Source organism: Natrix helvetica (assembly GCF_964273705.1).
Source record: "Natrix helvetica genome assembly, chromosome: 1".
NCBI classification, from domain to species: domain Eukaryota; kingdom Metazoa; phylum Chordata; class Lepidosauria; order Squamata; family Natricidae; genus Natrix; species Natrix helvetica.
The window spans coordinates 209,328,804-209,343,499 of NC_138548.1; the positions used below are offsets into that span (position 1 = coordinate 209,328,804).

General features: G+C 41.9%; 1 protein-coding gene across 3 annotated transcripts in view; it reads left to right on the forward strand.

The window, feature by feature from the left end:
• Window positions 1-14,696, forward strand: part of LRP1 (LDL receptor related protein 1) — a 382,005-nt gene that overhangs the window by 298,793 nt on the left and 68,516 nt on the right. For all 3 annotated transcript variants that reach the window (XM_081934411.1, XM_081934412.1, XM_081934413.1), the window contains 7 exons: window positions 6,666-6,855; window positions 8,254-8,458; window positions 9,884-10,076; window positions 11,230-11,355; window positions 12,044-12,172; window positions 13,700-13,819; window positions 14,586-14,696. The exon at window positions 14,586-14,696 is cut by the window's right edge and continues 3 nt beyond it. In XM_081934411.1, coding sequence (XP_081790537.1) covers window positions 6,666-6,855; window positions 8,254-8,458; window positions 9,884-10,076; window positions 11,230-11,355; window positions 12,044-12,172; window positions 13,700-13,819; window positions 14,586-14,696 — 1,074 coding nt within the window. The remainder of the gene's footprint in view (window positions 1-6,665; window positions 6,856-8,253; window positions 8,459-9,883; window positions 10,077-11,229; window positions 11,356-12,043; window positions 12,173-13,699; window positions 13,820-14,585) is intronic.

Sequence of the window (14,696 nt, forward strand, 5' to 3'; positions counted from 1 at the left end):
TTTATGACATTATCCTGGGACAAGACTTTCCCAGTTTGAGGGGGTTCTTGGCAACAGCATCTGCTTTTATTGCTCAAACATGATTCCAGGCCCAACTACTGTGGAATGAACTACCTGATGCCCAGGGAATTCTGAATGAGAGTTCTTGGGAAGACTAGGAAGTTCAACACCCCAAACTAAGAAGACGAGAAGACTCTGTATATAAATAGCAAATCGGGGAAAAGAATAGAATCTGAGTGGAATCTCTCTTGAAAATATGGGTGAACCCTAGGCATCTGATTCCCTTCTACAGAATATATATCCCAAACTGAAGAGTCTTTTGCCAGGGAAAAGATGATCACTTAGAACAGTGATGATCACATGGAAACATCACTTAGGACAGTGATGGTCGCATGGAAACAACACGTTCGCATTCATCAGGGCCCTGCTCAGGAAAAGTCGAATGTCTGGGTTCTGGCACGCATACGCACCTGACAATCAGCTGGCCAGCATGCATGCGCACACCGGTTTTCGGTACTGCTGTGTGCACGAAGGACAGCTGATCATCACGCATGCATGCACGCCAGAAATCCAGAAGACAAACAGGCAAGGCCGCGCGTGCTGGGTGACATAGTTTTGTGTGCCACTTTGGGCATGCGTGTTGTTGGTTTACCATCACGGACCTAGAAGAATGACATACTGTAAGAACCTGGTAAACATAGTCCTACATTACAGTGATTTTCTTGGAATGCAGATCACTAATGAGAATCAGTCATACCATATTCTGGCATGTATACATATATCCATATTGGTTGTGTCTTTTCGTGGCCAGGAATATATGGCAATTCTTGTCAGTTTGTGGCATTTGTGTTGAATGCCAAATGTTGCACTTCCTCAAATGTGTGAAGAAAGCTCCATTGATGGTCCTACATGTTTAATTGTATCTTCTGTAAAATAGCTGAGCATACCAGTCTCTTTAGAAAACGATCATTGGAGTATTAGGATTATTCCTATGTTGTGCAGTTATGCCAGATTCTTCGTGAGTTTGCCCTCAGGTAGATAATAAACCTTGGTGGAACTATTCTTCAGGGTTGAATCCCTAATGAAATACATACTAAAGCAAAAGATCTCACTAGGCAAACCTCTGCTTTGTTAGGCAAACCTCTGCATTGTACTGAGGGAAAAAGCGTTCAAAATCTGATTTGATTGTGGTTACTAGCCTGAAGGCAATATCAGAAAAGATAAGAAAGAGGCTCAGAAAAATGAGTTGAGTGTCTCAGAACAAGAATAAAGAAAGGCCGGTTCAGAAGCAGAGTAAATTAAGCAATAAATATCTTTCTGAGTTCAAATTCTAGAAGGAATTAGAAATCAAAACTTCCCTTACCACTCCTAGACTGGTAGTCTGCTGGAAGGCTTCAACCAAATGAATGTTTGAGGAATGTATCAGAGCCTCCCATTCCTATTGTCTATGGAGATTCTCAATCTTAAATAACAATCTCATTCTTATTGGTTTATTGGGAAATCCCAAAGGCCCCTATTTTCTTTTGAGTTGCTGCATGCCTGACATGTCAGTTTATCCTTTCAGATGGTATAGGGAACTTGGTAAAATGAGGACTCGGATTGTTGGGGGCAATAGGCTGACTCTGTAAACTGCTTAGAGAGGGCTGTAAAGCACTGTGAAGTGGTATATAAGTGTAAGTGCTATTGCTATTTGTAAATGCTTGTTAATACAAGACTTTGCAGGGTTTTTTTTGCCATAGACATGTTTACAGAAAAACAGTCCAGTTAAACAGAAGCAGAGAATGTTAATTTTTCATCTTTTCCAACATTTTCCTATTTCTGAACATAATAGGGAGGATTTAAAGAATAAAATTGGGCTTCACACAGACTGCCTTGCACTTTAATTCATCTGCTGTTTCCCAGAAAACTTTTGTGGCAATATTATTCATAAATTAGTACTCAGGCCAACCAGTTATGTCAATTCACAGCCAGGGGTATTGCAACAAGAAGCATTCAATATAAAACATAGATCAAGTGGAAAAGATAATTTCAGAAGTACAAGCTTGGGGGAATTTTAGGTGAAGCATATTCCAATTTAATTGAAAACTAGGCAAGAACTTCTATGCATTGTTCTTCCTTTTTTCTTCTGCATACCACAGATAAAGCTTTTTGACATTAGTAAGAAAAAGAATCAAGCTTAGTAACGGAATGAAATTACATTTTCATTAAATCCTTGTTACAAGCAAAACTATTTGCGCTTACTTGCATTAGAAATAAAAATGTAGGTCAAGTTTATTTTTAATTGTAATTATGAGTTGATTTTTTTTTTTAATTAAAAGTGAGTAAGGGAATATGAGGTGTAAAAGTTTCTAAAAGCTAAAAAGATCTGTTGGTAAAAGGTTTGGGAACCCCCTACTGTGTGTTGCATTAAGTGGTTGCTAGGTGCTTTCAATAATTATCTTTGGATAATTCTTTGGGTGTTTTCTTCATCTTCCTGGATACAAGCACAGAGTGAGCCCGCTCCCTCCCAGGCAAGTGGATCACTAAATATGAGCACTGCCCACAGATTAGCTCTAAGAGGTTTCTTTGAGGTATCAAAAATCAGAGCCACAGGGACATCATGTTGTTTCTAGCAACTCATGCGGGTAACAAAATTTTTGGAATGTGCTGAGAGAGGCACATTCATATTTCTCTTATTTTTTGTTGATTTCTCCTGTTTTCTTTCATAAGTTTGTCCTGTTTTGCTTCCAGCAAAAGGAAATCCCCCTTCTTTTCTTGCGTATGGAATTGTATGTATAAATTACTGCAATGGTTTTAATGAGATTTAAAACCCTTCTCTGCTCGTGGGCATTTGCTGGCTGCCGGCAAGGAAGGAAATCAAGCTCATACCCAGCGTGTCTCATTTGCTTTTTCAAACAGTGGCTTAGGGCCTACCAGGAAATGATAGATTCATTCGGAGATTAACCAATTAGTTTCCTTCTGTTTATTAACTTGAGGGAGGAGGGTTGTGATGCCCAGATATCGGCATTCCTAGATGGGAAACTGCCAAGTGACTTGTCCAAGTGCTGTTTCTCCATCATTAATCAATCGGTCTAGTGCCATGATGACAAACCTATGGCAAGTATGCCAAAGGTGGCACACAGAGTCCTCTCTATGGGCACGCCAGCCATCGCCCCAGCCCAACTCCACCGTGCATGCGTGTGCACCTCCCGCCAGCCAGCTGATTTTCTGGTCTCTACCGTGTATGTGTGGGGGACGTGCACATATAAGTATGGGGCCGGGCTGCATGCACAGGGGGGGCGCTCGCATTGCATTTTGGACCCTCGCGCAGTGCCCCCATGCCCCGTTTTGGTTTCCAGGTTGGTGCAGGAGGCCTTCCAGGCCCAAAATGGAACAAGGGGGGGGGCACACAGGGGGCCGCACATGCATTGCATTATGGGTGTGGGCATATGACTGTCACGCGCAGGCCTTTTGGGCACATGACGACAAAAAGGTTAGCCATCACTGGTCTAGTGAAAGGAAACATGGAGAATGAATTTATTTCCAGATATGGGTGAACTACAGCACCTCTGTCATCTTTTGCCATTCTGACCTGCTAGGACACTGACTTTCAGCAACAGCTAGTTAGCCACAGTTTCCCCATCCATGTCTGTCTGTCTATTTGTTAGATTTGCTTGCCACCCATCTCATTTCAAAGTGACTCCGAGCGGCTGACACCATTAAAAACATTGAAACCATAAAGGATAAAATATTTCCAAAACAATCAAAATAGAAACCAGAACTGAAATAAAATTATAGTTCCAAGATGGGGCAACGGGATGCATGAGATGGAAAGTGGGATTGCCTTTCAATTCATCCATCACCTCCAGTGTGGGGATCTCCTCTTGAGGCCCACAGCTCTCCGGCAGAGCTAGATCTTCAGGCTTTTGCAGAAAGTCAGAAGGATGGAAGCCAATCTCACCTCAAGAGGACAAGATTCCCAAAGGGCAAGCTGGCACATGTGGGATGGGCCAGTCCCAGTGGGGTTGAGACGGTTTTTCAAATAACCTGGCCCCGTGCCATGCAGGGCTTTAGAAGTAACGACCAACACCTTGAATTGCACTTGAAGCAAACTGGCAGCCAGTGCAGCTTGCAGAGCAGTGGTGCAATATGGTCCCAAAAACTGTTCCAACTATAATGAAAGGTCATAAGAATGTTGGCCCCTGAATTAGATTTTTTTGGGTGTGTGTGTGTGTGTCAATCAGTTAATAGGAGCGACTTAGAATAACTTTATTGACATTTTGAATGTACTCTAACATACATTAAAATGAAATTTTGTTGAATACAGCTCTCAAAGGCCATTACTACAGAGTCATTTGGCCTTGAATTGAGAAACAGTGTGTTAACTGGGCCAACGCTGTGGATTGAAGGGATATGGTTGGTACACTTTGGTTAAGGATGCATGGCCAGCTTAAGGTATCTGTGAAATGTGAACAGATATTGCATGCTGAACTAGCCATCCCCATTAAGGCCTTTGACTACAGTAACACAAGGAAAACGCCTAGCCGTTATACAATCCTTTTTTTTTTTGGAGGCATTTTTCAATTACCAGAGGTAAATGAGGGGGGGGGGGATTTTTTCTTGCTTTGATACAAATTAAAGTGCTCAGTTAAGAAACACTGAAGAGGCACAAAGAAATGGCAATTTTCAAATTGTATTCTTTTCCCAAAAAATTCAGATAAGATCAATAATTTATTTGTGCTAAAAAAAACCTTGGTAAATCAATAAAAGGCAAGCTGTCAAGTTCTGTTTGTGGCAGCTGATTTAGTAAGCAAATTGGCAGAACAAAAGCCATATTAAAGTGGCCAGAATTTGTTTTGAGGATTGACTAAGCCCCAGATTAATGTCATATAATAAACCTCTTGATGTATGTTGTCTATAGTGTCAAGAACGCTACGCATTTTCTTGTAAAATACATACCCAGCATAAAACACTGAGGGCGAACCTTTTTCTTATGGCGTGCCAAAATAAACTTCCAGTTGGCCCATTGGGCCTGTTTTTCACCCTCCCCAGTCTTCAGGAAAGCCTTCGGGGTCATGCATGCATGCACAGGGGATGGGTTGCGCATGCATGCTCAGATGGACAAGGAGGATTTAATTGCTGTGGGCATGCATGTACGTGCAATAGTGTGTGCACACTTAATTTCCTGAAGCCTGGGGAGGGTGAAAATGACTTTCCCTGGCCCCCCCAGGAGACCAAAAGTCAGCTGGCCAGCGCACTCATGCGTGCCAGAGTTGACAACTGGTGTGCCAGCAAATACGGCTCTGCGTGCCACCTGTAGCACATGTTCCATAGGTTTGCCATCAAGGGCATCAGATGTACTGTATATAAAAGATACATATATGTTTCTTTATGTGTTTATTAATCAGTGCAGTGGGCTCTCTAAATTGTTAACAAGGAGATAAAACTAGCTAATTTTTACCACACTTCCCTCCTTCATCCAAAATCTCTGGAATCTGTCCTGTTATAAATTTGGGGTATTCTGTGCTCTACATTTTGAGATGCATTGAAAATTGCTTATCTAGCTTTAACTAGCTTTATTTTCTCTGCTACTTTTGAAGAATGAGAGAAAACAGATATAAATCTATGATGGTATTTCAACCCCCACATTTATTTTAGATGAAAGAAGCAGCAACAAATAATCAGAATTCTCTCTTAGGACTCGCAGGCATATACCATATTTTTCAGAGTATTAGAACGCACCTTAGTTTTGGGGGAAGAAAATAGGAAAAATAATTCTGCCTACCAGGTATCATGTGCCTGCTTTTTATCTCCTGGTTGGGGGTAAAAAAACAGCTTTAAAACACAGCTGATCATTGGAGGGAGCAGCAATGAGAAAAGCAGGCAAAGCATGGAAGATCGCTTCACTCATTAGCGCCTCATTAGGGCTGAAAAAAAGCTTTGAAAACACATCCCAATTTTCAGCCTCTTTTAAGGGGGAAGTAATGCGTCTTATACTCCGAAAAATATGGTAATTAGAATGGCAAACTAAACCAGGAACCAAGTAGCAGGGAAATGGGAGATCATTCTTCCTATTTGTTGAAATCAGGGAGGGTAGCTTTCATGGTAACAGACAATACAGATATAGGTAGTACTCAACTTACAACCACAGTTAAGCCCAACATTTACGTTGCTAAGCGAGAAATTTGTGAAATGTGTTTTGCCCCATTTTACGATTTTTCTTGCCACCTTTGTTAAGTGAATCACTGCGGTTGTTAAATTAGTAACATGGGTGTTAAGTGAATCTGGTTTCCCCATTGACTTTGCTTGTCAGAAGGTCGCAAAAGGGGATCACATGAATGCAACTGTCATTAAATGTGAGTCGGTTGTCAAAGCATCCAAATGTAAATCACATGACCGTGAGGATGTTGCAACATTCGTAAGTGTGAAAAATGGCCATGAGTCACTTTTTTTTCAGTGCCGCTGTAACTTCGAACCGTTGTAAGTCAAGGACTGCCCCTAGTTCATTTCAAACGTTTTCTGTTTTGTTGGGTCAGTTGTACTGGGGAAAAGTGAAGCAATAATATTAGGACAAAATAAGAAAGGGGCTCAGAATAACGAGGAGTGGCTCTGAACAACAATAAAGAAGTGAGAATTGGGAACCGGATATAGTCAGTAACAAACACATCCCATTTTCCCTTTAACAGATGTTGGTTCTGTTGAGGGATTGGCTTATCACCGAGGCTGGGACGCCTTATACTGGACAAGCTACACTACGTCTACCATTACACGGCATACTGTGAACCAGACCCGTGTGGGAGCTTTTGAAAGAGAAACTGTGATCACCATGTCCGGAGATGACCATCCTCGAGCCTTCGTGCTGGATGAATGCCAGAAGTAAGTTCCAGTGCCCCCTTGGGTGACTGAAAAGCAACACTTCAGAATCATTCGGCCTCATTCATACACTCATTCATTTCCTTGTCCATTTGATGATGATGATTTTCTGTTGTTGTTCTTCATTCTACTTTCCTGTAAAGATTTCACATCAGTGGACAGCCTTAAAATGACCCGAATCTATTAAAACAAGAATAAGCGCTTTAACAGCATTGTTAACCAACCACCATGCTAAATATATTCACAAGTCCTATACCCCTCGTTAAAAAAATAAATTCAGCGCCTGAATTTCCCAAATAAAAGTTGCCACTATAGAGAGGTTACCTTTTCTGCTCTACGCTTGTATGGCTAAAGAGCTTCTGAATTAGTCTTGCTTTGATAAGCTTAAGGCATGAAATATGTTTGGATTTACAAATGAACAGTGTTATCTAAGCAATCCTTCAGCATATGCATTCCTTTCTCTGTGGGTCTCCAGATGAAATAGAAAATATTTCATATTTGCTTAGCACAGCACACTTGGATAAATTGTAGTTACTTTGGATTATGCATTACTGAAAACAAGCCATCTTCAAATTATAACTTACCGGTTTGCTCAGCCAATATAACTTAATATGAATCTTACTTTAGGCTTGAATATAATAAACTAATTAGCTAAAATTCAAAGGGAATATTGACAATTTCTCCTTTATAGCTGTGCTAAATATAGGAATGGGATACATTAATTTGTGGCCTGTGTCTGTCACTAAATCATATATCTGAACTAACCTACTGAATACGTTTCAGGACGTGAACTTTAAAGGCCACCATCATTATTTAAATAATAATAGCAATAGCACTTAGACATATGTATATACTTCTCCATTGTGCTTTGCAGGACTCTCTGGGTGGTTTACAACATCATATTGACCCCCAACAATCAGGGTCCTCATTTTACTGACCTCAGAAGGATGAGAGGCTGAGTTAACCTTGAGCTGCATCAGGATTGAACTCCTGACTGCAGGCCGAGTTAGCCTGCAATACAGCATTTTAATCACCATGCCACCAGGGCGCCTTAAAACTGAGTGAATATAAGTTAACAGCCGAATCTGCTGTTTAAAATTAAAATAAGTATAATCTCTCTTACAAACAGCCTTCATGAGCCTATCTGTCATGGTTTGGGATCAGATTCTAAATATTGCTCAGAGTATATGAAGCTGATTATCGCAGTGAAGCCTAGATTAGTTTTGCTGTAGCATCATAAGTTGCCATAGCCAGATCCTCCTCCTCTAATAAGGATTAAGGGAATATACCAGCAACTGGAGATCCAGGAGAAATCACCTCCCTCCATCCAGGGCCTTGGCTTCCCCTCTTTCAACTTACGTAGCACTTTTCCTCTGTAATTTGTTTTCTTCTCTCCTCCAGCCTGATGTTCTGGACCAACTGGAATGAACAACACCCCAGCATCATGCGAGCTACGCTGACAGGTGCCAACATGATCACCATCATTGACAAAGATATCCGCACACCCAACGGTCTGGCCATTGACCACAAGGCAGAGAAAATCTACTTTTCTGATGCCACCCTGGACAAGATAGAGCGATGTGAATACGATGGCTCCAAACGATATGTATGTCCCATAATTCTATCAACTGTGCTTTTTCCCCACCCCTCAGGAAGCCTGTGAAGCAGGCCTCCCTGGTATAATATTCTCTGGATATGTTGGTGCTATAGGTCCCAGAATTCTTGGCCAACATGGCGACTTTAGCTCCAGCCTATCTGGAAAACGAGAAGAGAATAAAGCCTTAGTGAAAACTTGCCTTTTGACATATATGTCCATCCTATTTTTCCATTTGATAAAGAGGATACACTGCTAATAGGTTTGTCAGGCATAGAATAGAATAGAATAGAATAGAATAGAATAGAATAGAACAGAACAGAATAGAATAGAATAGAATTCTTTATTGGCCAAGTGTAATTGGACGCACAAGGAATTTGTCTTTGGTGCAGATGCTCTCAGTTCAGAGGTGAAATTCAATTTTTTTTACTATCGGTTCTGTGGACTTGGTGGGCGTGGCAGGAGAAGGATATTGCAAAATCTCCATTCCCACCCCATTCTGGGGCAATCCAGAGGTGGTATTTCCTGGTTCTCCGAACTACTCAAAATTTCCGCTACCAGTTCTCCAGAACCTGCTGAATTTCACCCCTGTCTCAGCGTACATAAAAAGGCAAGATACATTCATCAAGAATCATAAGGTACAACACTTAATGATAGTCATAGGGTACAATCAAATCGTACTAGGAAACAATATAAATCGTAAGGATACACGCAACAAAGTTGCAGTCATAGAGTCATAAGTGGGAGATGGGTGATAGGAACTATGAGAAGATTAATAGTAATAGTAATGCAGACTTAGTAAATAGTTTGACAATGTTGAGGGAATTATTTGTTTAGCAGAGTGATGGGGTTCAGGGAAAAACATGATTATGTTTTTAAAAACATTATATATTTCTACAGTTCCTCCTAGGAACCTCACGAATAAAGAATAGGTTTACAGAGAACTTATGTGGTCAGCTCTAGCACATTCCTACAAGCTATTTGCTGCTCTTTTTTTAACCTTTTCCGTAGCTGAATTAATGTTTGGTATCTCTCGATCAGGTTCTCAAAAAGAGCCAAAGCCTGGATATTTAATCTCTCGCTCAAATTTATTGTCATAGCAACAGCATGGTGGATATAAGACTGAGAGGGAAGTCACTGGGCCAAGAGCTCAGAGCTGAGTGGAGGTGGAGCCTTAAGTCTTATCCAGTGCTGTAATTACTGCACCGTGCTGATTATGTGAAGATTACAAGCATCTTCCTTTTAGATCTGTCCGGTGGATGCTCCATAACAACATCTCAAGAAGAAGTTGTAGTTAAATTCATTGCAATTACTTCTGGAAAGCAGCAGGTTCCTTTATTATTTATGGAATACCGAGGAAGGGGGAAGATTAAGAGAAAATGCTTGGCAAGAAACCATTGCCCATTAATGCTTCTTCCCTGTGATAATATCCAACAGGTGATCTTGAAGGCAGAGCCAGTGCACCCCTTCGGCTTGGCTGTCTATGGTGACAACATCTTCTGGACAGACTGGGTGCGTCGCGCTGTGCAGCGTGCCAACAAATATGTGGGCTCTGGCATGAAACACCTACGCATTGACATCCCCCAGCAACCTATGGGCATCATTGCTGTGGCCAATGACACCAACAGCTGTAAGAAGAACCACTTATCCTTTGGGGGGGGGGAGGGAGTGACAGTCTGCCATGTGGAAGGGCTGGGCATTCCTCATAAGGTTTCATACTACACTTCTCACAACGTCCTTACTGTTGTTTGAATCAGTACTGCAGCAATGGATTCAGAAGCAGCCCTTCCTCCTTTTTTTGCTGGCCCTGAGGGGAGAACTCTTAGGTCTTTCTGAACGTTCCTGTGCATATTTTATTATCCATTCGCACTATATTGGCAGTGATAATCTTGCTCTCTTTTTTGGGGGGGATACTTCACTTGGTATTTTGGCTTATTTTTAATTTTTGAGTGTTTCCCAAACATTGCTTATCTTTGGCCTCAAACAGCATGATGATACCTGGTTTGAACTGTTTTACCCAAATGTCTATCTTGCACAACACTTTGTCTCTAACGTCAGCCCTCATAAAACAAGCAAACCACATTTTCCCCTTACTATTTTCCTTTCAGCCTTCTCCCTTACTCCTTTCTATCAATAGCTGGTAATTGTTTCTCAGCATGAAAACTCCAATCTGAGCATTGAGAAATCGCAGACATTGTTAAATGTTTCTATACTACTTGCTGCATTGTAGGCAGATTAAAAAAAATAGGTTGATTTTTGTTGTGTAAAAAAAAAAAAAACCACTACCGTGCCTAGATGGTAAGATCAGTGTAGGGTAATACATCCCCAAAACAACTTGTTATTCTATTGCTTTTTCATATTCTGCAGTATCTGGTAAATTACATCATTTCTGACACTGGTTGTGGCTCTGTAAGAGTCTGACCTAGATAGATCATTCATCAGTGGTGCATATCGTGGATAGTTGAGGCTCAGCTTGATCACAAACCCCACTAAAGCCTGGTAGGCTTTTCATTTCCAGAAGACCCAGAGTGAGACAAGGGGAAAGAAATATGATTAGCTTTCAGTCTTTCCCAGACAAAAAAAAAAGTTTGACTCAGTTTTGAAAATGGATTGTGTGGTTCAGGTATTTGTCGATGTGGTTCTCAAACAATAATACCTGAAAACTCCATTAAATGCCCAGTCAACCAACCTTTTATCATCACTTTTAGACAGTTTCAATCTATATCTCCAACCCCATTTTTTTATGGCCTTTGTTCTCCTTACTCTGGTTTTCCTCTACTTAGGTGAGCTATCTCTGTGCAGAATAAACAATGGTGGTTGCCAGGATCTGTGCCTCCTCTCAGCCAATGGAGAAATCGCCTGCTCTTGCCGGGGAGACAGAACTCTTCAGGAGGACCTTACCTGCAGAGGTAAGTATCCACACTGGGTAATGAAACATGAATGGAATAAAAGCATGTGAATTTGGGTGATAGTTCCTCTGAAATACACTCATACTGAGCAGGCACAGAATGAAGAGATCTACTCATCCAGGGTTTGGACTTCCAAGCCTCTTTGAGTCTGGGGACAACGGGAGAAATTTCATAAACCCCATTTTGTCCTAACGCACATGTACCATGCAGCAATTATCCCAGAATGAGTAGAGGGCAGTGCTGTGAGTATTCTAGGGAGCCAAGGAGATGGGTGTGTGATTTTACTAAATTCAGTAGAGATTCTGGTTCCAGGAAGCCGTTTAACATGGCATGCACAAAAACAGTGCATAGAGAAAAGAGCCATCAGATTTCTGGAAAGAAAGTTATCGCTGATTTCTTACAATGAGTGTGACATGCATAGAGGAATAGGGGATGCATGTAGTTAGCCGAAGTGTCCAGGGTTTCTGCACTGATATTTTGCCACTCTTTTATTGCCCAGACGTTTAGCCATTGATCTCACTGCACTTTCTTACAAGGGCATTTTGATGCAGCCATCTTAACCTGTGCTCTTTCCAGATGTTCAGCCTAAAACCTATCTTCTGAATGGGATTTCGGGGCACATTTCAGTGAAACGGGAGTTGAGAGATGGGTGTGTTTTCACAAGTGTGTGTTGTTCTCCCTTCCTTAGCTTCCAACTCCACCTGTAATGTACACAATGAGTTTGAATGTGGAAATGGTGACTGCATTGACTTCAGTGAAACCTGCGATCGTGTGGCCCACTGTAAAGACAGATCAGATGAAAAGCCATCCTACTGCAGTAAGATTTTCTCTCTCTCTCTCTCTCATTCTTCTTTTCTCCTTCCTTCAGCTAGTCTGCTGGTGGAAAAGCTTTAACACTCTAGGTGTCAAACTCACCTTGCCATCCCCTGATGTTTCACCATGTTTTTCCCATTCACGGAGCTGGGGTGGGCGTGGCCTGTGCGTGATGCATCCGGCCTGCTGGCTGCCAGTTTGACACCTGTTCTAGACCAATGTTTCAAAACCATTGCAACTTTAAGACCTGCGAATGTCAACTCTGAGAATTCTCTCAACCAGGTTTTCTGCTCTTGACAAACTAATTCTGTATTTCTGGGCATATCTTGGAGAAGAATTTATCCATTGCTTGACAGGTTATCAGGAAGATTGTTGGAATATTTCTTCCCTTCAAGCTTAAAAAGACGGGTGGGATTCTACAGGTTCAGACCGGTTTTTGGGTGAACCGGTAGCTCCAACCATCAGCTGGGAGCGAATCGGTTCGCTCGGAGGATGAAGTGGGCCCTCCCGCCCACCCCTGCGCTTAACTCACCTATATCTTCTCAGCTGAGTTGCGTGGCAGAACAGATTGCTGAGCCTCAGCTGTCTCCCCCCCCCCAGCAGTAATGCGAAGGGTACTTTTTCTCAAAGCGTGCGATCACTGAACTGATTGTTAAACCGGTAGGATCCCACCACTGTAAAAAGAGTATTTTTCTGTTTCACTTTTACATTTGTAATTTGGGTGTTTATAGAAATAAGATTTGATACATTTGTCACATATCTTTGCATGGAAGCCAAAACTGGTGGACAGAATGAACTCACTCAAGGGTTACAAGAGTTGGAACGGAAAAAAAGATGGATCCCTAATCCTTTTCAACCCCTAAGCTCTGCTGAAACTTGGGATTTAGCTTGACTTTTTGCCTTTGAGTAGAAAACTTCATAAACATCTGAAGCTCCTAATTGAGAGAGAGGAGTCAGGGGCTTGTTTCTGTGCACCACAGCTATTCTATAGGCAACACTTGGTGAATATAGGCAGGACACTATAGCTCCCCTTTCCAGCAAAATGCTCGGTCTCCTGGAATTCCAGAGTAGGAATGCCTATTGCATTTTTTCCCCATCCAGATCCAAGCTGAGAGGAGGTAGATGTAACGAACCTCCTGTTTATTCACAGGCTTGCTAGTACTTACTTCATTCAGACAATAATTAAATTACATTTAAATTACTATTGTATTAAATTACAATACAAGAGCTGCTGTGGCGCAGTGGTTAGAGTACAGTACTGCAGGCTACTTCTGCTGATCATCGGCTGCCTGCAGTTTGGCAGATCGAATCTCACCAGGCTCAAGGTTGACTCAGCCTTCCATCCTTCCATGGTTGGTAAAATGAGGACCCATATTGTTGGGGGACAATATGCTGACTCTGTAAACCGCTTAGAGAGGGCTGTAAAGCACTGTGAAGCGGTATATAAGTCTAAGTGCTATTGCTACCTTCTAATCAATTGTCTTTCAGTTACTCACTCCCTGTTCGCTCTGTTGCTTATTTTGCCTTGCAGACAGCCGCAAATGTAAGAAGGGCTACTTGCACTGTGCCAACAAACGGTGTATACCCATCAAGGACTGGTGCAACGGTGTGGATGACTGTAGGGACAATTCAGATGAAGTGCCTTGCAACAGTAAGTTTTAGGAGGGGAAGCCAGTCAGGAAGTATATGCCCTTTCACTTTTTTTTTTCTAAAGCACTATAATAATACTTAACAACTGTTTTTCTGAAACAGCTCAGTAATTACTTTAAACTAAATCATTAAACATGTAGGGGAAAAAATTGCTAGCTAGGCCCAATAAAACGCCTCCTGTGTTAAATTTTTATTTACCCTCCTCTTTCTTTCCAATCTGCTTCAACCTAATCATCTTTGGGACCTATTGCAAGGATAAAAAGATGTGGCATCGGGATGCTGGGTGTAGAAAAAACACGTATATGACCTGGGCATTTTGGAGCATGGGGGAGTCTTTTTTTGTTCTGTCAGACAAATTAACCCTAAAGTCATTGAAGCTCCTAATAAATACTGGACACAGAAAAGTCTTTTTCATTTTTCCAAGTTACCTAGCATTTTCCTAAAGTGACATGAGCCTTTGTAAGGTTTTGCTCCTTTTCCCTCCTAAATTCTGCAGCAGACCAGCTTGTCTGTCTGCTGTGCCGGTTGCCTCCAAATGCTAAAGCTCAAACAGCCTCCTCCTGCAACAGCCCCCTCATCCAGTGTTAGAAAACCCTGCTGTTCTATAGACAGTCCCTAGACTGGGAAGTGGCTTAAAGGGAAGAGAGGGAAATAGCCCCAGGGATTTGCCAATGCTTTGACCTTCCTCATGGAGGAAGGGCAGCAAGAGAAAATGAAGGCAGTTGCCAGAATGACCCATAATGACTGGACTGGTCCATTCTTTCCAGAGACGAGCTGTGCTCCTGCTGAATTCCGCTGCCGGGACGGGACATGTATTGGCAATTCCAGCCGCTGCAACCAAAAGATTGACTGCGAAGATGCTTCTGACGAAATGAACT